The 25,542-nt window shown below is 41.4% G+C and overlaps 1 protein-coding gene and 1 long non-coding RNA gene across 4 annotated transcripts in view; one reads left to right on the top strand and one right to left on the bottom strand.

The window, feature by feature from the left end:
* Positions 1-25,542, top strand: part of LOC108490653 — an 86,496-nt gene that overhangs the window by 25,744 nt on the left and 35,210 nt on the right. For both annotated transcript variants that reach the window (XR_003848951.1, XR_003848950.1), the window contains exons 2-3: positions 9,260-9,324; positions 25,222-25,330. This is a non-coding gene — a long non-coding RNA (uncharacterized LOC108490653). The remainder of the gene's footprint in view (positions 1-9,259; positions 9,325-25,221; positions 25,331-25,542) is intronic.
* Baz1a (bromodomain adjacent to zinc finger domain 1A) overlaps positions 6,507-25,542 on the bottom strand; it is a 94,223-nt gene continuing 75,187 nt past the window's right edge. For both annotated transcript variants that reach the window (XM_008829786.3, XM_029561879.1), the window contains 8 exons: positions 25,118-25,272; positions 24,200-24,348; positions 17,345-17,592; positions 17,040-17,263; positions 14,273-14,709; positions 11,196-11,338; positions 8,530-8,617; positions 6,507-8,107 (listed from right to left, as the gene is read on the bottom strand). In XM_008829786.3, coding sequence (XP_008828008.1) covers positions 7,911-8,107; positions 8,530-8,617; positions 11,196-11,338; positions 14,273-14,709; positions 17,040-17,263; positions 17,345-17,592; positions 24,200-24,348; positions 25,118-25,272 — 1,641 coding nt within the window. In that variant the 3' untranslated portion in view covers positions 6,507-7,910. The remainder of the gene's footprint in view (positions 8,108-8,529; positions 8,618-11,195; positions 11,339-14,272; positions 14,710-17,039; positions 17,264-17,344; positions 17,593-24,199; positions 24,349-25,117; positions 25,273-25,542) is intronic.

Here is a 25,542-nt window from a genome sequence, read left to right as displayed (position 1 = left end):
CCTGACCTTATTTGGAACATGACCTTTGGCATAGTTACCTGGAGTAAAAACTACCCCCAGGTTTTTTCCATATGATAATCAGGCATTGCCTGATAGTCGGACTATAGGAGCCCACTACCACATGTAAATAAAGCATACTATGAGCACCTATCAGCTGAGGCTTTGGCTACTGCCTCCACACTATAATTTCTCTAGTTCTCCCACTGAATAAACGGAGCTGTTTCACTGAGTCTGGAGCTGTATCACTGCATCTAGAGCTGTTTCTGTCTCACTGCGACGTGAAACCTGCCTCCCCAGAAGGGCTTTCTTCCATCAGTGCTCACTGGCCGTCCTGACTCCGTTCCCAGCTTCTGCTCCCATTCCCGGCTTCTGCTCCCCCTGCCCTTGTGGACCGGTGGCCAATGACCCGCGAAGAGAGGGAGAGACCCCCGCAGACCAGGCTGGCCTTGAACTCACAGAGATCCACCTGCCTCTGCCTCCCCAGTGCTGGGATTAAAGGCGTGCACCACCATGCCCAGCTACAGGCCCAATTAAAAAAAAATATTTATTTATTTTTATGTGTATGCGTGTATTGCCTGCATGTAGATAAGTGCACCCGTGTCGTGCAATGCCTGCAGAGGACAGAAGAGGCTGTCGGATCCCCTGGAACTGGAGTTATGGACAGTTGTTAGCTGCCATGTGGGCGCTGGGATTCGAACCCGGCTCTTCTGCAAGACCAGTGTTCTTAGCCGCTGAGCCATCTCTCCAACCCTATAGGTCCAATTTTTAAAATAATGTTTTCTTTTTATGTATATGAGTGTATTCCTTGCATGTGTGTAAGTGCACCCATGTTGTGAAATGCTCAAAGAGGTCAGAAGAGGGCTTTGGAGCCCCTGATACTGAACTTATGGATGGTTGTTAGAGCCCATGTAGGTGCTGGGAACCAAACCTGGGTTCCCTACAATAGCAACCAGTGCTCTTGACCACTGAGCCACTTTTCCAGCCCTTCTAAGGCCCTTTTTTTTTTTTTTTTTAATGTAAGCCAGGCATGCTGGTGCATGCCTTTAAATCCCAGCACTGGGGAGGCAGAGGCAGGTGGATCTCTTGTGAATTCAAGGCAGCCTGGTCTACATAGTGAGTTCCAGGCCAACTGGGGCTGCAGGGAGACCCTGTCTCAAAGCCCCCGCCCCCCAAAAAATTATGTGTGTGTTGGTGTGTGTGTGGGCGTGTGTTGGTGTGGTAGGTTATGTGCATGTGAGTACAAGTGCCTTCAGATACCAGAAAAAACTGACATGAACCACCTGACCGTGGTTCTGTGAAGGGGATGCTGTTCCTTTCCAAGAGCAATATGGGCTCTTAATTGCTAGGCTGTCTTTCTAGCCACTTCTTTTTTTTTTTTTTTTTTTTTTTTTTGCACTTTTCTAAGCTCTTGGTGACTGAAGAATCATCATAGAACAGACACTAAGCCTTTGATGGATTATTACAAGGTATCTTAAAAAAAGGACTTGTTAGCTGGGTGGCGCATGCCTTTAATCCCAGCACTCGGGAGGCAGAGGCTGGTGGATCTCTGTGAGTTAAAGGCCAGCCTTGTTTACAATGTGAGTTCCCGGGCAGCTGGGGCTACAGGGAAACTCTATCTCAAAAAGACCAAAAAGAAAAAAAAAAAAAAAAAAAAAAAGTAATTGTTTGAATGGCCAAACTAGGAAGGTCCTTTTTAAACTGAGGAACTTGCCTCTGCTGTTTGGAATCACATTTTCTTTTTTTTTTCTTTTCTTTTTTTTGGTCTTTTTGAGACAGGGTCTCTCTGTAGCCCCAGCTGGCCTGGAACTCATTTTGTAGACCAGGCTGGCGTTGAACTCATAGTGATCTGCCTGCCTCTGCAGGGACTAAAGGTGTGCGCCACCACACCTGGCTGAGGCTGATTATCTTTTATAAAGTAGGAGTGAAGTATGTGATATTTATTAAAAGACTTTCCGGTCAGGGCTGTGGAGATGGCTCATTGGTAAAGTGCTTGCTGTGAAAGCATTAGAACCTCAGTTTGGATTCCTAGTTCCCATGTAAAAAGCTTGGATCAGGAGTGCACACTGTTAATTCCAGTGTAGTCCCAGTGTTGAGGAAGCATAGATGGACAGATTCCTGGAGTTCACTGGCCAGCCAGTCTTGCCAAATGAGTGTGTTCCAGGTTTATTGAAAGAACTTGTCTCAAAAAATAAGGCAGAAGGAGCCAGGCATGGTGACATATACCTTTAATCCCAGCACTCAAAAAGACAAAATAAAATAATAATAATAATAATGATAATGCAGAAAAAAACTGAGGAAGACACTGATGCCCACCTCTGGCTCCACATATGTAAGCACATTTGTGCATATGCCCCCTTCCATGCATGCACACACATCCTGCCATCAAGCTTGATGACGAGTTTGGTAGAAAACAGACCCCTGGCTGGGCATGGTGGTGCACACCTTTAGTCCCAGCACTCTGGAGGCAGAGGCAGGCAGATCTCTGTGAGTTCAAGGCCAGCCTGGTCTACGTAGTTGAGTTCCAGGACAGCTGGGGTTACAGGGAGACCCTGTCTCAAAAAGACCAAAAAAAGAAAAACAGACCCCTGAATGTTGTCTTCTGATCGCCACACATGCCCCCAATAAATAAATGCTATTTAAATTTTTTATTATTTTTATTTTATGTGTATGCATGTATTGCCTGCATGTAGGTAAATGCACCTGTGTGATGCAATGCCTGCAGAGGTCAGAAGAGGTTGTTGGATCTCCAGGGACTGGAGTTACAGTTATTAGCTGCCATGTGGGTGCTGGGATTTGAACCTTGGGTCTTCTGCAAGAACCACCAGTGTTCTTAACAGCTGAGCCATCTCTCCAGCCCTATTTAAAATTTTTTTTAAAGAAAAATAAAATTCCGTAATTTGCAACAAATGACAAATGTGGAATTCACTGTTAGGTACAGAAAGATGTGGAATCTAAGAAAGTTGAACTCGAAGAATGACTGTTTACCAGTGTTTCAGGGACCAGGCAGACAAGGGACTTGGGAGAGATATTGACCAACATATATACAATTTGTTAGAATAAGTTTAAGAGATTTATTGTATAACATTGTCAATAATATATTCTCAAAGGTCACCAAGAGCTGGGTGTGATAGCTCACACTTTTAACCCCAGCATTCTGGAGGCAGAAGAGGGAAGATCTCTGAGTTTGAGACCGTCCTGGTCTACATGATTTCCAGCCCAGCCCAGCTGTTTCTGTCTCAAAAACAAATGAAAAACCCACTAAGATTTTAATTGTTCTTTCCATAAAAAAATAAGTGAGGCAATGCATATGTAGCTAGTGCATTCACAATGTATGCACAAGTTAAAAACATCATGTACATTTGTATGTATTTAAAAATGCTAGACTAAGAACCACTGCCAAAAAATATTCTGCCTTTGGAATTTCTACCTTCAAAGTAACATGCATACTTGGGAGATTAAAGCTTCTGAATTTTTCGGTGTGGTAGATGTTTGTAGCTCTACTTGGCAAGAGTTCAAGTTAAGAGTCTTTGATCTACTGGAATGTCAAACACATGTGAGCTCTTGGTACTTTCAAATTCTACCAGATGTGGCCACAGTGTTCACAGTGAGTCCATGAACTCACAACCTACAATAAAGTTCTCTTGCCTTCTATTGTACAGGATGGATTTCCAGGTCTTTATTTTGGTTTTGTCTATTTCCCTTCAAGAAATGGTCTAGATGTTGGACTCTTGTCCTAAGAAACAGCATTGTTATGCCATTAAAATAAATATAGCACTTTGAGAAAGCCGAGTAGAAACTGTGATTAGGGAAGAAGCATATGGCTTTAAAATTTTTTCTTGGTATCATTATAGCCCAGTCTGGTCTTGAACTTGCTATGTAGTGGAGGATGACCTTGTTGAGTTCCTGATCTTCCCGCTTCAACCTCCCAAGTGATGGGATTATAGGCATGTACCACCACACTAGGGTGAAAAAATTTTTTCCTTCCAATTAATTTTCGAAAAACCCCATTCTAATGAACTGTGTTTGAGTAGAGGCACACGTGTGCTATTATTAGCATGTGTACGGAGGTCAGGGGACAGCTGTGTCGGTCCTCATCATCCGCCTTGTCAGGGTCTCTTGTTACTCCTCTACTGGGTTAGTTGGCCCATGAGCTTCCAGGAATTGTTTTTGCTTCCCATCTTGCATAGGAATGCTGGATTAGATGACCAACAGTGTCCAGCTTTACATGGGTTCTGAGGATCTGAACTCAGGTCCTCACACTTATATAGTGAGCACTTTACCTCGAGCCACCTCTCCACTCCTACTCTATGTATTTTTAATACTTTTACATTTGTTAAGGCTGTCTTGTGAGGTGGGGGCAGGGCCATGAGTTAAGAGGCCAGTCTAGGGTATAGAGTAAATGGGGCTCAGCAGTTAAGAGCGTGCACTGTTCTTGCAGATGACCTTTCCAGCAGCCACATGGTGGCTAACAACAAAATCCAGAACTCCAGTTTTAGGGGATCCAACACCATCTTCTGGCCTCTTCAGGCACTGCACACATCGGTGCACTTACATACATGCAGGCAAAACACTCTTACACATTAAAAAAACAAAAAGAAAAATACTAGGCCAGGCATGGTAGTGTACACCTTTAATCTTCAGCACTTAGGTAGAGGTGAGCAGACCTCTACATAGTTCTAGGTCAACCACGGACACATAATGAGATCCTGACTTAAAAAAACAAAACAAAACAAACAAACAAAAAACAGTTGAGACATCTCTCCAGCCCATACACAATTTTCTTCTTTATTTTTTTGGTCTTTTATGAGACAGGGTCTCCCTGTAGCCACAACTGACCTGGATTTGCTATGGAGACCAGTCTGGGCTCAAACTCATAGAGATTTGCCTGCCTCTGCCTCCCAAGTCCTAGGACTAAAGGTGTGTACCACCATGCCTTGGTTTTCTTTTCCTCTTTTTCAAAGTACTTTTCAAATATATTGGCAGGCTGGATGGCCCATGCTTTTAATCCCAGCACTCCTGAGGCAGAGGCAGGCAGATCAAGGCCAGCCTGGTCTATATAGCGAGTTTTAGGCCAGCTGGGGCTACAGGGAAACTCTGTCTCAAAATATTTTAACTTTTTTAAAAAAAATATTTAATTTTTTAATTTTATGTGTATGAGTGTATTGCCTGCATGTATGTGAGTGCACCTGTGTCATGCAATGCTGCGGAGGTCAGAAGAGGGCTTTGGATTCCCCTAGAACTGGAGTTAAGGATGGTTCATAGCCACCATGTGGGTGCTGGGAATCAAACCTGGGTCCTCTGCAAGAGCAGTCAGTGCTCTTAAATGCTGAGCCATCTCTCCAGCCCCCAAATATTTTAACTTTCTAATGAGAGAACAAATTTATATAATTGCTTTACCTTCAAAGCTTAGCATGGGTTTCTATGTCCTGCTAGGTGTGGTGACTTATGCTTGGGAGGCTGAGGGAGGAGGATTGCTGTGAATTCAAGATCAGCTTGGGTCACAGAGTAAGTTCCAGGTTAGCCTTGGCTGAACAGTGAGACGGTTCAGTGGATAAGGGCACTTGTCATTAAGCCTAATGACTTGAATTCAATCCCTGGAACCCACGTAAAGGTGGAAGGAGAGAACCAACTCCCTAATGTTCTTCACCCTCCATATGCTCACACACATACACATAAAATAACATGGCAACTCCCCAACTTTCTCTGCTTCTCATATTTTTGAATATGTTATTTAGATAATATTAAGGGTCCTGGGGGGGGGGGCTGGAGAGAGTGATGGCTCAGTGGTTCAGAGCACTGGCTGCTCTTGTAGAGGACAAGGGTTTGGTTTCTAGCACTGACATGACGGCTGATGCCCTCTTCTGAATTCTGTGGTCACTGCATGACATGGGTGCACTCGCATGCAGGCAATACACTCATACACATAAAATACAAATAGTAAATTCCAGGTCTTATGCATCTTTCAGCATACATTCTGACAATACCTGGTAAGTAATGTGAGAACAAGAGGGTTGCCCTTATAAAATACCAATAAAAAAGGAAGAGAGAGGAGTCTGGGATGTGGCTCAATGTTAACTGCTTGTCTAGTATATATGGGGTCCAAGTTTGGTCCCCAGTGTATGAAAGAAGAAAAACAATGACAAAAAAAAAACAGCAGACCATGACTGTATGCCACCCATTTATTTATAATGAGAAACGTCCCCCACAGTGTGATAGAGCACTATCAGATAAGAAGGGATCTGACCACTAGGTGTGGCTGGTAGTGCACAGAGGGAGGTGGATGAGTTCCAGGCCTGGGGAACCCCCACAGGCCCCACATAGTTCCAGGCCTGTCTCAAAGAACAAAAAGAATGGACCTGATCACCCCCCACACACATTCTATTTTCTCTTCTGTTTGACCTTTTATGCTGTCCACAAAAATAAGTGTCTTTCTTATTACCCTGAAGGTACCTGAGTATTTTTTTTAAATTATTTTTTAAAGTCTGAGCTTTAATCTCATCTGAAAAATGGAGAGAATACTAAAAAATCTTACAGGATAAATTTATTTAATGCAAAGCATTTCACACAGTTATTAGGTACAAACGCTATGACCTTTTACATTAGGGCGGGCACATCACATAGTAGGGTGCATTAGCTTCTTTCCTATCTGTCATCTTTTGCAGTTGTAATAAAGCACTGTTTTTTGTTTGTTCGTTTTTCCCCCCATTGAGACAGGGTCTCACTGCATAATCCAGGGTGGCCTTAAACTTGTGGTCTTTCCCCTTGCCTCAGCATCCTGCATACAGATTACAGGCCTGCACCACCAGCACCACTTAAATCCAGCACTTTTAGAAATATGATTTATTTGGATTTAGGCAGTGGCATGTGCCTGTAATCCCAGTATATAGGAGGCTGATTGCCACAAGTTTGAGGATGGCCTGGGCTACATAGGGAGCTTGAGGACCTGTCTCAAAAATTTCCCAAATGCTTCCTGATTGGGTAGATATGTCTCAAACTTTCATCCTTTCTCTTAATGAAAGTATGTGCAAGAATACTATTCTTACTGGTAAAGAGAGGTATTTTATACTCAGAGACAAGAAAACACTGATTTCTCTATATATCATATACAGAAGTCTTATTTTGATTTGCAAAAACCTCAGAAATTCAGAATACTTGAAAAAATGCATCATTTTATTTGTACAATTAAAAAGTTGTACATAGAAACTTATAGTTTTTAAAACTGAGAGAATGGTAGAGAAAAGAGGGTTACATTTTTCATTTTCTTTTTTAATCATTAAGAATGTTTGGAAAATAAAACAAAAACACAGTAAAATTTAAAAAAAATTAAGGAATATTTTCCAAGTATAAATTTTATAAATATAAAACAAATTCACAAATTACTTTGAATGCTAAATAAATATCTAGTTCATAAACTCAGCCAGTACTGGTTACAGCACTTTAAGGGTATAAAATTGGATTCATTCATGTGTAGTGTTGAAACAATGTGCTCATTTATCAATTCTTAAGACATATACACATTTCTCTCAACTGTAGAAGACTCATCTGTGTAGATAAACCCTCAATACCATATTTCTAAAAAAATCAATGATAAAATAAAAGATGAAAAAATATTTTCCAAGATATCTGAACACATGAATGATCTCAAAATGTACAAAAACCTCTGTAAACCAGTACTGTATCCAATATATCTATCAAACTTATCAGATACCGAACAAAAACTGTAGCAAAGGAAATCTTTCCTACATTCTCCTGAGTGCTTGATATTAACATCGAGAATACAGTGCAGCCATGCTTCCATGTGGTTGACCAGTTGTTATTGCTTTATATCTACATGTCTGCTGTAAAGCATGATTGAATATTCCATTTCCATGAGCATGCTGTCTTCACGTGCATCCTTTAGAAGGACAAGATTAGATTCGTGACTTCTTTGCAGCTAGCGGTGTGCTAACCTGGTCCACATGACTGGGTGACACATGGAGTCCAAGCTTTTGAGCCTGAATATGAAAAAATGCTTGAAGCCTAGTTCCAGCTTTTGCTTCACTTGTGTTACGAGGGTTGTACTCAAAGCAGTTCGAAAACATTAACTCAATGTCATCAATAAACTCAGCTAGACAGAGAGAAAAATATAATAAAAGTACACTCATGAGAAGCACAAATTTTACTTGTACATCTGAAAACTTACAGAGAAAATGGAAGCCCAAAGAGGAGATTCTACAATGAGGCGGCAGAACTGGGCTTAGACATTTTCAATTACAGATCTTTTAAAATTGTTTCAGTGAAACTATAAGATGTGTTTTTACAAAAATTTCTGAGGCAGGAGATATAATTCAGTGGTACGGTACTTGCATGCATGAGGCCCTAGGTTCAATCTCCAGCACCATGCATGCACGTACACACACACACACACACACACACACACACACACACACACACACTCACACACACACACAAACACAGAAACAGAAAAAAACCCAGTTCTTTTAAAGCAAAACAAAAATATAATACAAAAGGAAGATATAGGCTACTTACATGCTAATTTATATTCACATTTATTCACTTTTTCTCGAATTATATTTAAGGCAATGGGCTTCTTAATAATGTCATAGTAGTCTGGGACCTGTAAAATTCAATATATTTCACAGTACAAAAAGGTTTATTGGAAATATGTGGTTAAATATAATTTATTCCTGGAAAACAACTTACCTCTTAGTATTTTTTGGTGAAAAGAGCCAGATGGCTCAGCTGATAAAGGCACTTGCTGCCAAGCCTGACAACCCGAGTTTGATCTCCAGAACCCACAGGGTGGAAAGAGAGAATCAACTCCCTCAAGCTGTTCTCTGACCCTCACATGCACACTATGGCATGGTACCCACACATTAAAAAGAAAATTTCCCTAAGTGTTAACCTTTACCGGTTGTTAGTCAATATTATTTAACCCTTCAAATTCTTGCTCTAGAAATCTCCAAGTAGAAACCTGATGACTTTAAAAAAATTTGTGTGTGTTGCTGGGCGTGGTGGGAGGCAGAGGCAGGCGGATCTTTTGTGAGTTTGAGGTCAGCCAGGTCTACATAGGGAGTTCCAGGCCAGCTGGGGTTACAGGGAGACCCTGTCTCAAAAAGACAACAAAAAAAATCTGTGTGTATGTGTCTGTGTAAGTGCATGCACACTGTGTATAAATGTGTACATGCGTACACCAAGTCCTGTTCTGCCCATTCCTTTGGAAGAGTCTCTTACTGAACCTGGGCTCCTGTTTTTTTAGCTAGGCTGGAAGTCGGCAATCTCCAGTGATTCTCATCTCCTCCCATCTTGGAGCTGGGATTACAGGTATGTGTGGGACACCCACCTTCGTTAAAAGGCTACTGTGATCTGAACTCTGCTCCTCATATTGCATGGCAAATGATGTTTGTTAAGGTTCAGATAGCCCCGCCCCCTCACCAACAGGGTCTCATGGACTTCTCAAGCTCCTGAGAAAAGGGACCTGAGTTGATAAGCACCTTTGTCTTTGAAGTCAAGAGAAGCAGACTTTTCTCCACTGGCCAACACAGCAGGCTTCCCCTGAAAAATACATCTTCCTGCAAAAGGCAGGAAGCAGAAGCCTCCCCCTTTAAAAGACCCCAGCTCACGACCCAGGCAGACATTTTCCCTGCCCAGAAGGGAATCTGTCCCATGTCTTCCTTTGCTAATAAACTCTGCTTTCTCCTGATCAACCCTACTCGTCACACGGCTACTTTTTACCTGTCAATGTTAACTACGGAGCTACTTCTGCCTCTCTCACTTTTTTCTTCAGAAATCTTTGCAATACAGTAACAGGTGCAGTCTTTTTAAAATGTGCCTGAGCCTCTACTTCTTTCAAATTTTCTATTTCTCGCACCCTCATTTCTGGGTGCTTAATCTAAAGTCTAGTCCCTTCTCCTAAAATGTAGTTAGCACACCCCTCCTCTAATTTCTCTTTTTGAGGCTAGCCTCTACTCACAATCCTCCTACCTTAAGCTCCCCTGGCTCTTTTTTTTCTTTTTAAATAAATATTCACTGTGTACTTTCATTATACATGTACTGTGTTACATAAGGACATTTTTATAAATGTATATACTGTACACTGAGAACATTCCATGTCTTACCGCTGAAATCACACCATTTTCAATGACCAATCCTAACAGTTCTTCCATAAAAACTCTAATTCTTGCTATTCTCTCCCCTGGAAATGCTCAATCAATATGCTTTTCTTTTCTACTCCTATAATGCTATTATAGCTTCTATTACATAATCTAGTTCTGTTATGTGGCATGTCACATTCTGCTCATACTGTGTAAATACAGCACCATCTCATATCCCTGAGTTAGGCTGACCATCACTGCTGTGTGAAAGCACCTTTTCATGAGTTGCACCTCTAAATGTGGTCTCTGAACCAGAACCATAGCTTCACCTGGGGACTTGTCAGAAATGCAAATCAATAGTTAGGCATCCATCCAGTCCTACTAAGTGAAAAAGTCTGGGTTGGGACTCAGGTATGTTTTAACAAGCCCTAGAGATGATTCTGAGGCATGCTGTAGATTGAGAACCACGACATATAAGAGCAGTATCAATACTGATATTTAGTTCAATCCATTCTATGATTTTTTAATTACACAGAACAAAAACATTGAGGCTATTTCAAGATACTGCCATCATCTATAAAGAATCAGTCACAGAATCCTAGGGCTCCCAGGCATGAGGATCAGGAGTTTTAGGTCATCTTTGGCTAGATAGAAAGTTTTAGGCCAGCCTGGCTACATCAGACCCTGTCTCAAAACACAAACAAAACAATCAGCCACAAGATTAGACAGAACTAGAGAGACAATGCTATCTAGCTTCATTTTTCAATATAGGAACCAACCTTCCAAGTGTGTGCTTTAATTTTTTTTTTGGTCTTTTTGAGACAGCATCTCCCTGTAGCCACAGATGGCCTATAACTTGCTATGTAGACCAGACTGGCCTTAAACTCACAGTGATCCACTTGCCTCTGCCTTCCAAAGTGCTGGGATTAAAGGTGTGTGCCACCACACATGCAGTTTTTTTTGTTGTTGTTGTTTGTATTTTAAAAAGCAACTGGCACAGGTATTTTGACAATTTCAAAGTTGTCGTAAGGGCATCATGTAATATAAATGTAAATCAGGTAATATATGAACATGTTTTATAAAGTCTAGTTATATTATTACCTGGATTTTAGAAACAAGTTTCAAAAAGGGCCAGCTATCATCGTGCCGTACCAGTTCCACAACAAGTTGTTCAAAAGCAGACAATTCATGAACCCCTCCTTGTCGGCCAGAACTTCTTCGATTCAGTGGCACAGGAGATGACTCTGAGTAAATAAGATAGATTATTTTAGGCAGTATCTAAGAAAAATACCAACCATAAGCTGATCACACAAATATAAACCAAATTCTAACAGAAAATAGATACTCTACACTGAGATGTTCATTAACTAAATTCCATTTTCGTGTGTGTAGTGCAAATGTATGTGTATATGTTTGCATTTGTTTGTGCAGATGAATGTGAACTTGTGTGTTTGCACACGCACACACACAAAATGGAAGCCCAATGTTGATATGAATCATTCTTGATTGTTCTTCCACTTTATTCATTGAGGCAGGGTCTCTCAGTCAGACCCAGAGGCTGCTGATATGGCTGCTCTCGTTAACCAGTTTGCTCCTGGGATCCCTTGTCTTGGCTTTCTGAGGCCTGAATTACGGGTGGGACCAGCCATGCCAACCTATCATTTACATGGGTTCTAGGGATCTATATGAACTTGGGTCCTCATGCCTGAGGGAGTGTGTGGCAAGCACCTCAATCACTGAGACATCTCTGTAGCCCAAGTAACTTATTTTCTGAGAGAGAAATTTGGGCCAAATACCCTTCATTTCCTTTTCCATCTTAAAAATATGCAATTAAATCAAATACTCATTGGAGACTAGAACATAAAAAAAGGAAAATGCAGAAGAAAAATCTACAACAGGAAGTTTTGGGGTTTTTTACCTGTAACAAAATGAAACTAGTAATTCTCTGGTAATTCTTAAAATGTGTCTTTAAGCAGGGTGTGCCCATGCACACCTTTAATCCCAGCAGGCAGAGGCAGGCAGATCTCTGTGAGATTGAGGCCAGCTTGGTCTACAAAACAAGTTCAGGCCAAAAAAGGTGTTTTTAAGAAAGCTTATCATCTGGGAGTGGCAGCCTTTAATCCCAGCACTGTGGAGACAGGCTGGAGGATCTCTGAATTTGAGGCCATCCAGGACTACATAGTGAGACCTTGCCTGAAAAATTTAAAAAATATTACTTAAATGGTCTAATGAACTCTAAGGTGCAACATAGTTCATATAGGAACTCAGGTATTTAAATTCCTTGTGTAGTAAATCCACACATTTCCCCCATTATTTGTCCAGGGTTAGTTTTTTACTTTAAAGGAAGTGTTTATGCTGGGCCGTTTAATTCTAGCAATAGGAGGCAGAGGCGGGTGGACCTTTGAGTTCTAGGCCAGCTGGGGCTACAGGAAGACCCTGTCTCAAAAAGACCAAAAAAGGTAAAGTTTTTATGTTAACTTATTTTTTTAATAACAAAATTTTATTCCTACTGATATGAACAAAAGATTTTTTTTGGAGACAGGGTCTCACTATGTAGCCCTGGTTGGCCTCAAACTCAGAGATTCACCTGCCTCTGCCTTCCAAATGCTCAGATTAAGGCATGTGTCACCACCATGTCCAGTTTAAGAGATATTTATATAGCTGCTGGTGGTGTAGACCTATAATCCCAGCATTTGGGAAACTCAGGAAAGATTGTGAGTTTGAAGCTTGCCTGGGCTACATAGTGTAACCCTGTCTGAACCAACCAAGCAAGTAAGCAACCGACAAACCTAATTGGGACTGGAGATGTAGCCAATCTTAGCATGAGAAGGGCCTTTGAACTTTACTGCCCTAAGAACAAAACAAATCAACAACCCCAAACTAAATGATTTTCTATAAAGATTACCATAAACAAAATTCTTAATTAAAAAAATAGACAGAGAAAATCCCACATACTACTGTCCCAGCCCTGCCACCTTCCCAATCTGATATTTCAGAGGAGAACCTGCCAAATAATGTCCAGTAGCATGTCTGGTGATGATTAATGTGTTCTGAGGGAGGAAAACATGGTAGTGAGAATGAAGTGCATTAGGTAAGCACTCTACCACTGAGATATATCCCCAGCTCTGAAATGTGCTGTTATACTTGAGTGTTCAAATACTGACTAAATATCTCCATTTATAATGGAATACTAAAGGCTGAGGAGACAGCTCATTTGGTGAAGTACTTATCCTCTTACATGTGGACCTCAGTTTGATCCTTGGCACCATGTAAAAGGCTGGACATAGTGTTTGAGATACCAGTGCTAGGGAGATCAGGATAGGCAGATACCTGGAGCTTCCTGGCCAGCCAGCCAGCCAGCCTAACCTAATCCATGAGCCCCAAGTCCTAGTGAGACACCCTGTCTCTAAAACAAAACCCACCCACTCACAAACACAAAATAAAAAAAATTCAAAAAGAGGGGCTGAAGAGATGGCTCAGCGGCAGTTAAGAGCACTGACTGCTCTTGCAGAGGTCCTGGGTTCGATTCCTAACACCCACATGGTGGCTAACAACCGTCTGTAACTCCAGTTCCATGGGATCTGACACCCTCTTCTGATTTCTGCAGGCATTGCATGACATGGGTGCACTTACATACATGCAAGCAATACACTCATACACACAAAAATAAAAATAACAAAATTAAACAAAAAATTTAAGCCGGGCATGGTGGTGCATGCCTCACCTTTAGTCCCAGCACTCGGGAGGCAGAGGCAGATGGATCTCTGTTCAAGGTCAGCTTGGTCTACACAGTGCGTTCTAGGCCAGCTGGGATAGGGAGACTCTGTCTCAGAAAGACCAATAAATAAGTAAATAAATAAATAAGAAATATTTGCAAATTTAGCATATTACTCTGCTATACTAGTAAAAACTAGTAATATACTTTACCTTTATTAATCAATAGCTCCCTTTTCAATACAGTATGTCTTAGATCAGATTGTTTCCTAGTAACTTTGTGTATCATAGTAACAGCTTTTAAAAGATCCGATTGATACCAGCCTGGTCTACATGGCAAGTTCCAGGTCAGCTGAGGCTACAGGGAGACACTATCTCAAAAAACAAAACAAAACAAAACATCCCAAGTATCTCCAGCGTTATTCAATTTTTTTAGGTAAGGGAGTATAAATTAGACTGCATACCTGTAGACTGTCTTTTCCTGCCTCTTTTCTTAGAGTCACTATCTTGGAGAGAAAGTCTTGAGGCAATATTTAAAGGTGTTGCCTGTCCACTTGACCTTGAGGCGATAACCCTAAAGTTAGAGTAGCTGGGACTGCTTTCTGGCGTATTATTAGCACTCTTCCTTACTCTGCGTTTTCTACGAGGACTAAGCAGTTCCACAAATACATCTGCTTGCAGTGTGCCCTGACTGTGCCGAGTGGAACGACTAGCAATTCTTAAAGATTTAATTTCTGTAGGAGGAGCAGATTTGATCTTTCTTAGGCTTCTGCTAGCACTTTTAGAAGAAGAAGCAGTAGTTTTGGGTGTGTTCTGCTGACTCCTTGAAGGGTATCTTCCAGGATCCTGTCGTCTTGCTTTAATTGGCAATCTGACTTGTGGTCTTCCTCGTTTTGGTGGGCTATAAAATAGTTAGAAAATACAGTTATTATACAGAACAGCGATGAACATGTGGTTTCTTCTTGGCTGGTGAGTTGTATATAAATTATTATTATTATTTTTTTTTTGTCTTTTTGAGATAGGGTCTCTCCCTGTGGCCCCAGCTGTCCTAGAACTCACTATGTAGACTAGGCTGGCCTTGAACTCACACAGATCCTCCTGCCTCTGCCTCCCGAGTACTGGGATTAAAGGCATGTGCCACCATGACTGGCATAAATTACTTTTGTATACAACTGAACCTTATTCTATAATCAGTTCCTTAAATTTAGAGCTAACATATTCTTGTGGAAATCTAAATTCTGCTCTCATGTATTTCTCTGAAATGAAAGGAAGACATTTAGTATTTTTCTAGATGATTAGGAAATCATCATGAAAATCAAGTCCTAAACTATAATAAATAAAATCTTCAGGCGAACCAATAAATAGACCTAGTCAATAATGTTTAACCTTGGTTCATGAAGACCAAGCCAAGAACCTCTTTGCCACCTTCTGATTCTAATTGAACACATAAAACTAGATTAAATCTTTCAGTAAGTCTCCTTTTACCCATCTCTCTACATACATTGAATTCAAGTTACCCTAGAATATTCACAAGAATTTTGCCTATTATTTATTTATCGATTGATCGACTGTGAATGAGTGCCTGCATGTATGGAAGTGCACCATATGCATGCAATGCCAACGGAGGCCAGAAGAAGCCGGATCTCCTGGAACTGGAATTATAGATGGGTGCTAGGAGTCAAACCCAGGTCCTCTGCAAGAGGAGTCAGTGTTCTTAACTGCTGAGCCACTTCTCTTTCTCTCTCCCTCTTTGCTCTCTCTGTGTTTTGCATGCAATGTATGTGTGCAGGTGCATGTGGAGACCAGAGGCTGACATTCAGTGTCTTCTGCTGTCACTCTCCACCTTGTTTGTTGAGACTCTCATTGAACCTGGAGTTGGATGACTAGGCTAGACTGGCTGGCCAGTGACCCCTGGGATCTGTCTGTCTCTCCTACCCTCCGTGCTGGGGTTAAATACTGCCACACATGGCTTTTTTGGAGGCTTGGAGCTCTGAACTCAGGTACTCATATTTGCATAGCAAGCAGTTCACCAACTAAGCCATCTCCCTAGGCCCTCAAATCCTTTTTATGTTAATACGATAGTGCCTTCAAAAGCTATCTGGTGGATGGCCTCTGCTAGCTGGTATTCTTAAAAAACACACTTGTTTAAAAAAGAAGGGGTGATTCTATCTTTAATTTATTCCCCTCTGTCGGTGGTCCTTTTGTACTTGACAGTTCTTGGTTGTTCTTGCTTCATATTTGGTTTTGTGATTTCATGAGAATGAGTACATATGTTTAAAGTGGAGGGTGTGCTGATGGTAAAGAATGCAATATGAGTTTCCTTTGTGGCTATCGCTAACCCTACAGACAGAAAACCTGTAGTGGATAGAAATGTCTAGCTTTAGCAGAGCGTGGTGATGCGTGCCTTTAATTCCAGCACTGGGGAGGCAGAGGCAGGTGGATCTTTGTGAGTTGGAGGCTAGTCTGGTCTACATAGGAATCTCCAGGCCAACTGGGGCTACAGGGAGACCATGACTCAAAAAGACGCCCCCCTCAAAAAAAGAGATGCCTACTTAGCTTTTTCTACCTACCTATTAGATATATCTGCTTAGTAGATATGAGTGCCCCATCATTTTAGCCCTGAAAGAAAGGGTCAAACTGGGTATGGTGGCTCATACCTGAAATCCCAGTACTTAGGAGGATTATTTTGAGTTTGAGGATAGCCTGAGCTATATAGTGAGACTCTTATCTCAAGGGGGAAAAAGAGGTAAAATAAAGGGAAACTACCACAGTGCTGCCACAGCAGGAAATGTCTAGGCTTCAAAGCTATTCACAAGGCCTGGGTGACACAGCTTGGTAAGTCTTAAAATAGTCATTACATGGCAGCATAGAAGGCACAGAAGTTAATTCTGGGTAGTATTTTGGAAAGAGTACTACTCAGGTCAGAAATCGCCCCTACCCCCCATTAATCCCAGTACTGAGAAAGCAGAGACAGGTTGATCTCTGTGAGTTCAAGGACAGCCTGGTCTACATAGTGAGTTCCAGGCCAAACAAGGTTGGACAGTGAGATCTTGTCTCAAAAAACAAACAATACAAAAATCTTGGAGGTATTCTGAAATACTTATATAAAAAGCAAAGGGAATTTCAGACTACCATTATATGTTAGTTTTTAAACAGTTATGAATCCCAACTATTCTGTGTAGATCTGAAGTCAGACTGGAAGACATTTATTAACTGCAAATTAGGACTTACCTGAGCTCTTCCTCTTCATCAGAGTCTTCCTCATCTTGCTCTACCTTGTACTCTTCCTCCTCACTTTGACCCTCTTCATCTTCATCAACTTCATCCTCCTCACCTTCCACACCCTCTTCCAGTTCTTCATCACTTTCCAAGGATGGCCTCTGTCTAGAGGAGAGTCTTCTAGAACGTTGCTTTGGTCGACATTCTGGACAAAACCAATCTCCATCAGGAACAGTCTGAACAAATCACATAAATGATCACTTAGCTATTGGTCATAACTTCAATTCCAGTTAAGAAGTAAAATAAGATAAAAATACCTTGAGCTTTGGTCGGACGCAGTAGGTGTGATGACCTCGGTCACAGCCATCACAGAGCACCATGTTTTCAGCATCCCCCTTCTTTCGGCATATCTTGCAGCGTGCATTCAGTATAGATTTGGACCATATCACACTACGGTCCAAGGTCGATAAGTGAAGAAAGACCTGGGATAGACTAGCAGAAGAAAGGAGAGACTCTCTCCAACGGTCCAGGACTGTTTTAAAGGAACGTCCACTGTCACTGCCATCTTAAATGAGAGGGGAAAGTGAGTGATTATAGTTCCTGGGCGGACCTAACATCTCCTAGAATTATTTTCTTGGCAGGTGAAACAGGTCAGATTTTATGTTTCTTCTAATACTTATAAAAAAGACCATTTTTTTTGTTCTGCATCTTGCTTTTAGGGAGGGGGACTGACAGAGGGTCTATTCTATCTATTCTATGTATATGTGTGTGCACACCATGTGGAGGCCAGAAGTTGAAGTTGAGTGTCTTCCTGAATCATTTCTCCATCATATTTTTTGGATAGAATCTCTCTGAACCTGGAGTCCATCTATTGGCTAGACTGGCTGGCCACCAAGACAAAGGAATATGCCTGTCTCTGCTCCCTCAGCACTGGGATTACAGGTCCATGCCACTATGCTAGGCATTTCACGTGGATGCTGGGGACCCAAACTCATGTTCTCATGCTTGCATGGCCAGCACTTTATCAACTGAAGCATCTCCCTAGAGACCCCCTTTCCCTTCCTTTTGTGGAGATAGGGTCTCCTGTAGCTCAGGCTAGCCTCATATAGCCTGTGTAGCCTAGGATGATCTCCACCTCCTAAATGCTGTATTACAGGTGTGTATTAGTACACTCAGGCGTGGTTTGTCATCTTAAACCTTGCTTATTCTCTAGGTTACAGGAATGACAAGGGGAGCATATCTCTTGCTTCTGTCATTTTCCTTTATGCAAGTCCAGGTTAACTGCTCAAGAAACTGCTGGGTGTGGTGGTTCACGTCTTTAACTCCAGTACTGGGAGGCCTGTCTCTGTGAAGTCAGCTTGGTCTATACAGAGAGTTCTAGGCCAGCGGTTAAGAACACTGGTTTTTCTTGCAGAAGACCCAGGTTCGAATCCCAGCACCCTATGGCAGCTAACAACTGTTTGTAACTCCAGTTCCGGGGGATCTGATAACCTCTTCTGTCCTCCACGGGCATTGTATGACATAGGTGCACCTACCTACATGCAGGCAATACACGCATACACATAAAATAAAAATAATAGATCCGGGCGTGGTGGTACATGCCTTTAATCCCAGCACTTGGGAGGCAGAGGCAGGTGGAGCTCTGTGAGTTCAAGGCCAGCCTGGTCTACATAGTGAGTTCCAGGATAGCTGGGGCTACAGGGAGACCCTGTCTCAAAAAGACCAAAAATAAATAAATAAATAAAAATAAAAAAATAAAAAATTTAAAACAAAACCTCCAAACAAAATACAAAAATAAATTACTAACTAAAATGATTTTAATATAAAATATTACATGGAGCTGGGCGTGGTGGAGCATGCCTTTAATCCCAGAACTTGGGAGACACAGTTCAAGGCCAGCCTGGCCTACATAGAGTTCCAGGCCTGCTGGGGCTACAGGGAGACCCTGTCTCAAAAAAGACAAAAAAAAAAAAAAAAAAAAAAAAATACACGATTTCCTAGAGTTCCATGATAGTAAGACATGCTGTGAATACATATTTTATGTGAAACAAGTGAATAGAAATACCAATTGTTTATTCTTTTGACTCACAGCTACATTTACTAAGATTTACTTTGCACATGTCAATTTAAAAGAGTTATGAGGGGCTGATAAGATGGCTCAGCTGGTACAGGTACTTGCCACCAAGCTTGATGACCTAAGTTTGAGCCCTGGGGACCCACATGGTAGGAGGGAACCAATTCCTGCAAATTGTCTTCTTATCTCCACATGTGTACCATGGCATGCATGTGTGCATAAACATTCACACTCATATACAATAAGTAAATGTAATAAAAAATGAAATAAAAAGTTTTGATTAGCAGAAGTGTGAAATATAAGAAGGGAGCCGTTAGGAAGATAACAGTTGTTTTGTAAGCTTGTCTCCAAATCCATTCCCTTCCAAACACTAAGTCAGGGTTCCCTTCAAAGCTCTGTGTGCGTATTAGTACTCAGTACTACAAAACACAAAATAATTCTTAAAAGACAAAACACGTTTCTTTAAGAAGTTAAAAATTTACCATCTCTCACACTAGATTGACTGGCCTCTCTTTTTCTTGTTCTTTTTTTTTTTCCTATCTCCCTTTTGATCTTTATTAATTTCTGTGTTACCTAATTTCAAATTGACAAAGTTAGTTGATGATCTGTATTACAGCTTAAAGGTTTAACCATAAGCATGACTTTATAAATGATGAAATTACCAACCTACACAATTCTCACATCATCTTATCTAAAACACAATTCTCTTCTCCAAGTTAAAAAAAAATGCCTATTTTTATCAGTGCAATTAATCACAATAAAACGGACACATTAGGGAAGGCAGAACATAAGGAGAATCAACCTTTCTCCCTTCTGACCCAGAGTCTCACATATATGAGGTAAGCACTCAGTCACTGAGCTACAACCCTAGCTCATGTTACTACCATCAACATCATCATCATCATCATCTTATTATTATTATTATTATTGACACAGGGTCTCACTAGGTAGCCCTAAATTTTGCTATGTAGACCAGGCTGGTCTTGAACTTATAGAGATCTGCCTCCTCTGCCTCTCAAGTGCTGGGATTATAAGCATGTGCCAGATGCCTGGTCCTAACAAGCCCTAAATGTAGCTTTTTAAAAATTCTGATTATTTATTATCATTTTATGTACATATTATGGTACGTGTGTGTGTGTGTATGTGTGTGTGTGTGTGTGTGTGTGTGTATGTGCATGGACTTGTGAGGTCAGAGAACAACTCTGTGCAGTCAGTTCTCTCTTTCCACTGCTGTGGGTTATGAAGATCAAACTCGGGTCATTGGGCTTAGCAAATGCCTTTACTTACTGTACTCTCTCTCTCTGGCCCCTATTTTAAATTTTGAGTGGCAGGGATGGCAGTACATGCCTGTAATCTCAGTACTTTGTAATGCTAAGGCAGACGGATTGCTGTGAGTTCAAGGCCAGTACATACATCCACTTAAAAATTTTTTATTTTGAGACCTCAGACTGGCCTTGAACTTGTGATCTTCTTGGACCATCCTCAGAGATGTGTGCCACCATGCCTGGTGAGCCTGTTGCTTTCTCAAGAAACTGGGTAATCTCTGAAGCTAAACTGGGAAAATTTCTATTCTGACTAATTTGCTATGCTGAAATATTAGAATTGCAAACTGTATAAATCAGCATACTATGGCCCTCAACAATCTACTCGATACAAATTGCAACAACTCCCAATGTTGACTTTAAAAAAAATTTTACTATTTTTATGTGTATGAGTATATTGCCTGTATGAGTGTATGTGTACCTGTGCTGTGCAATGCCAGCTGAGGTAAGAAGAGGATGTTGGAGCCCCTGGAATTGGACAGCTGATAGCAGTCATATGGGTGCTGGGAAATGAACCTGGGTTATCTGCAAGAGCAGTCAGTGCTCTTAACTGCTGAGTCATCTCTCCAGCCCCATTTTTTTTTTTCTGAGGGTCTCCCTAGTCCCAGCCCTCCTAGAAGTCACTATGTAGACCAGGCTGGCCTCAATCCCACAGAGATCTGCCTGACTCTGCTTCCTGATGGCTGGAATTAAAGGCGCTAACCACCACGCCCCAGTGTTCAATGTTAACCCCACCCCCCCATATTTACTAAGATGTACAGATGAAAATATAGACATACTACACAACAAGATTGGATTTTTTTTTCCTTTGAACTTATAGGCTTTTTTGGTTGTTGTCTTTTTTTTTTTTTTGGTCTTTTTGAGGCAGTCTCCCTATAGCCCCAGCTGTCCTGGAACTCACTATGTAGACCAGGCTGGCCTTGAACTCACAGAGATCTGCCTGCCTCTGCCTCCCCAGTGCTGGGATTAAAGCTGTGCACCACCACGCCGAGCAGGCCTTTTCTTCTCTATGTGTAAAGAAATGGGGTTTCAAGGGTAGTCTCAAGAACACTTGAGGCCTCTCTTAAATCTTCGTCTTGGAGATGAGAGTATGGTGAGTTTCATGAAGGCCTTTTACTGGACACAAGGGCACTATAACTCATGAAACTACAGGTGAGAAATCGCTGGGCAGGGCAGGGAGCTGCCATAACCCTTCACCTCCCACTCTACAGAATGAACTCCACACCTGCTGCTGTACTTGGACATCCCATAGTCCTGGCATCTCCTTGGGTTTTCACTGCATCTGAAGCTGCATCTTCACTAATGGCCTCTCCACAGGGACTACTGACCCTGCCATGTGGTATCAGGCCTCAGCCTCTCTCCATGACTCCCTTTATCTTGCATCTTTTATGCCTTCAAAACCAGTACCATGTGGGAGACTCTTCTGCGTTACCAAGTTTGGCTACCAGCCTGTGATGTAGCCTTGGCCCTTGTGGGCCAGTTTCTCTGTGATGACCCTGAGGAAATACCTTCCTAATGTCCTAGTAAAGCACAGACATTCTCACCTCAAAGGAAAACATCTTTAAAAATATATATATTATTTTTATTTTATGTGTATGAGTGTATTGCCTGCATGTATGTGAGTGCACTAGTGTTGTGAAATGCTTCGGAGGTCAGAAGAGGGTGTCGGATTCCCCTGGAACTGGAGTTGAGGACGTTTCATAGCCATGTGGGTAATGGAACCTGGGTCCCCTGCAAGAGCAGTCAGTGCTCTTAACGACGGAGCCATCTCTCCAGCCCCCAGGAAAACATCTCAATAATCACAGTTGATTCTTCAGTCCCAGCTGATCAGTACACACAGATTCTTAATCCAAAATATAATAAATAAGCCCTATTTCCAAAAATTGATAGTCTTTGCTTCTCTGAACTTTTGCTTCTCACAAGCTAGGCTGCTACTTTTTGCATTTCTCTCAGCTTAATATCTTCAAAGCTCCCACCAGAATGGCCCATTAGCTCTAAGCACATGGCTAAGCAATTACTTTACCACGGAGCTATGTCCCCAGGGCCCCTTTCCTTTCCTTTTTACCACCTCCTTTTATTTCCTTCATTTTTTATTAATTTTGTTATCTGACAATTTCATACATGTATATACTATATTGTGATTACTCCTCGACCCTTAATTCCATCCTATTCCTGTCAAACCCCTGCTTCTCATCCATACCACTTCCTTTCTCAGGTTCATGACCTTTTAGTTTTGTTTTGTGACACAGCTAATTACTTTCTTCAAAAAATTTTCTGAGACAGGTTCTCAGTATGTAGCTCTGGCTAGCCTGGAGCTCACTAAGTTGGCCAGCCTCCAGCTTATAGTGATTCACCTACCTCTGTCTCCCAAGTCCTAGGATTAAAGGTATGTGTGACTCTTAATTTATTTTTTCTTCATTTATTTATTTTTTGTCTTTTTGAGACAGGGTCTCCCTGTAGTGCCAGCTGGCCTGGAACTCACTATGTAGACCAGGCTGGCCTTGAACTCACAGAAATCTGCCCACCTCTGCCTTTAGTGCTGGGACTAAAGGTGTGCACCACCACACCCAGCGTGATTCTTACTTTAAAGAGGGTCATTGTGTTACTGTTGGACTAGAACTATCTATTGAAGCCTAGAGGGTACACAACTGAAAGCAGTGATTTTCCCTCTTCTTGAATCTATCAGCAGTGAACAGTTCAGTAATGAGGGGACTACCTCTTTTTCTTGAAAGTGATTTGGCTCTTGGACATAAAATTTTTTAAAAAGTCAACATTGGGAGTTGTTGCAATTTGTATTGAGTAGATTGTTGAGGGCCATAGTATGCTGATTTTTAGAGTTTGCGATTCTAATAGCCACCTGCTTCTGCCTGCAGTGCCCACAGAGGTCAGAGGAGGGCATCAGATCCCCTGGAACTGAAGTTATGGGTGCCTGTTAGCTGCTATATGATTGCTAGGAACTGAACCTCGGTCCTCTTCAAGAGCAGCCAGTGCTTTTAACTGCTGAGCCATCTCTCCAGCCCGAAAAATATAAACTATCTTAATATGATGAAATTGGGGACTGGAGAGATGGCTCAGCAGTTAAGAACACTGGCTGTGGACCTGGGTTCAATTCCCAGCACCCATATGGCAACTAACAACCATCTGTAAGTCCAGTTCCAGAGGATCTGATACATTCTTCTGACCTCCGCAGGCGTTGCACAACATGGGTGCACTTACCTACATGCGGGCAAGACACTACAGACAGTTGTTAGCTGCCATGTGGGTGCTGGGATTCAAACCCAGGTCTTCTGCAAGAACAACCAGTGTTCTTAACTGCTGAGCCATCTCTCCAGCCCCTCAGTCTGTATTTGTGACTTAGCACTTCGTGTACAGAAATTGGGGTAATCCATACGTACTTTTAAACCATACTGCAAATGGTGGAGATAGAAGTCACTAAGAAAAAACTTTATGCATAATTTACATTATTTGACATCTGGATAGTCATAAGTTTTGGTCATTATTTTTTTGTAAATGAAATGTCACAAAAAATGAGATTTAAAGAAATAGTTTAAAAATATTTATAAAAAATATCTAGAATTATAAAAACAGTATTTATACATTATTTTTTAAAATTCTTACCCGAAAAATCTCATCTTTAAAAAAAAAATGAAAACAATTTCAAGCTTTTTCTATTAATCTATCACTTTCATTATGTTGGCCAATAAAGTTCTAATAAGGGATAATTTCAAAATTATTTAAAACATAAGTAGTATTTTGAAATAAAAATAGGCACTCACCAAGTGGAGCTTTGAGGAAACGCCGCTCAATGCCCTGTTCTATCTGGAAGAGGGCCACTGCCAGGTGATGAACCACGCTGCTCACTGACTGTGGTGTGCTTGCGTTAGTTGAGACAGTACTTGGAGTTTCTGTTTTGACCCCCAAAAGTCTATAATTAAAACCAAAAGTTATGGCACTAAAAAACACTTATCAGGTGAAACTTGAGCCTACTCATTCCTTCAAAGTTTTCTTTTATTAATTATTTTGTGCATATATGTGTATAGTGTGTGCATGTATCTGTGTGTATGCACTTGGGTGTGTTCATGTCATGGCTCTTAGGTGAAGGTCAGAGGACAACCTCAGGTGTCCTACTTCACCTGTCCCACCTTGCTTGGAACAGGGTCATTTTTGTTGTTTGCTACTCAGACACCAAGCTAGTTGGCTTTTGAACTTCTGAGGATTCTCCTGTCTCTGCTCATCTTGTCCGTGAGAGCAGTGGGATTATGAACCCAGCTTTTTGTGGGCTCTTGGATCCTAACTAAGGTCCTCACTTGCATGGTAAGCTCTTTATCCACTAAGGAATCTCCCCAGTCCTCAAAGGTTTGTTTATAAAAGTGTAAGAAAGTTCCCTCAATCTCATCTGAGTGCTCAGATTCTTGTTCCAGCCACCTCTGCTGCCATGTGTCTGTGCCATGATGGATACACTCTTCCTTGATCATGGTGTTTTATCATAGCAACAGAAAAGGAACTAATACAACACCTGACATTGACTTCTGGCCTCTACACATGTGCTCACACTCATAAGAACATGTATATGCACTGCCCCCCCCAATAATAATGAAAGAATGAAATGACACTTACTAAAAAAGTCCAAACAACCCTCAAACCTTACAATGACAGTGGCAAACAGCAGTTGGTGATTAGAGCTCCTTTTGTACCTGTCTTTTATTATGACTCTTGCTTGTTCATCGATTTCCATGTCCTCTACCTCTTCATTCACAGCTTTAATTATTCCATTCTCCTTACTTTCTTCACTTAACAGATCATACCGTCCACTTTCCAAGGCTGATCTCCACAAGTTTCGATCTGGAACCTGTAACAAAAGCCAAATTTACTAACCCTGAAAAATGGAAATATGTTACTTTTAAGAGGTATGTACTTATTAATTCATGGACATTCTAGAACAGATGAATCAAAAAGGCATCTAAAAAGGTTACTAGCTGGGTGTGGTGGCACACCTTCAATCCCAGCACTCAGGAGAGAGGCAGGTGGATCTCTGTGAGTTCAAGGCCAATCTGATCTATTGAGTTCCAAGTCAGTCAGGGATACAGTGAGACCCTGTTTTAACAAAACAAAATAAACA

The sequence above is a fragment of the Nannospalax galili genome, unplaced genomic scaffold, assembly GCF_000622305.1.
Source record: "Nannospalax galili isolate Female #2095 unplaced genomic scaffold, S.galili_v1.0 scaffold1171, whole genome shotgun sequence".
NCBI classification, from domain to species: Eukaryota; Metazoa; Chordata; class Mammalia; order Rodentia; family Spalacidae; genus Nannospalax; species Nannospalax galili.
This window is presented reverse-complemented; position numbering and strand designations above follow the sequence as displayed.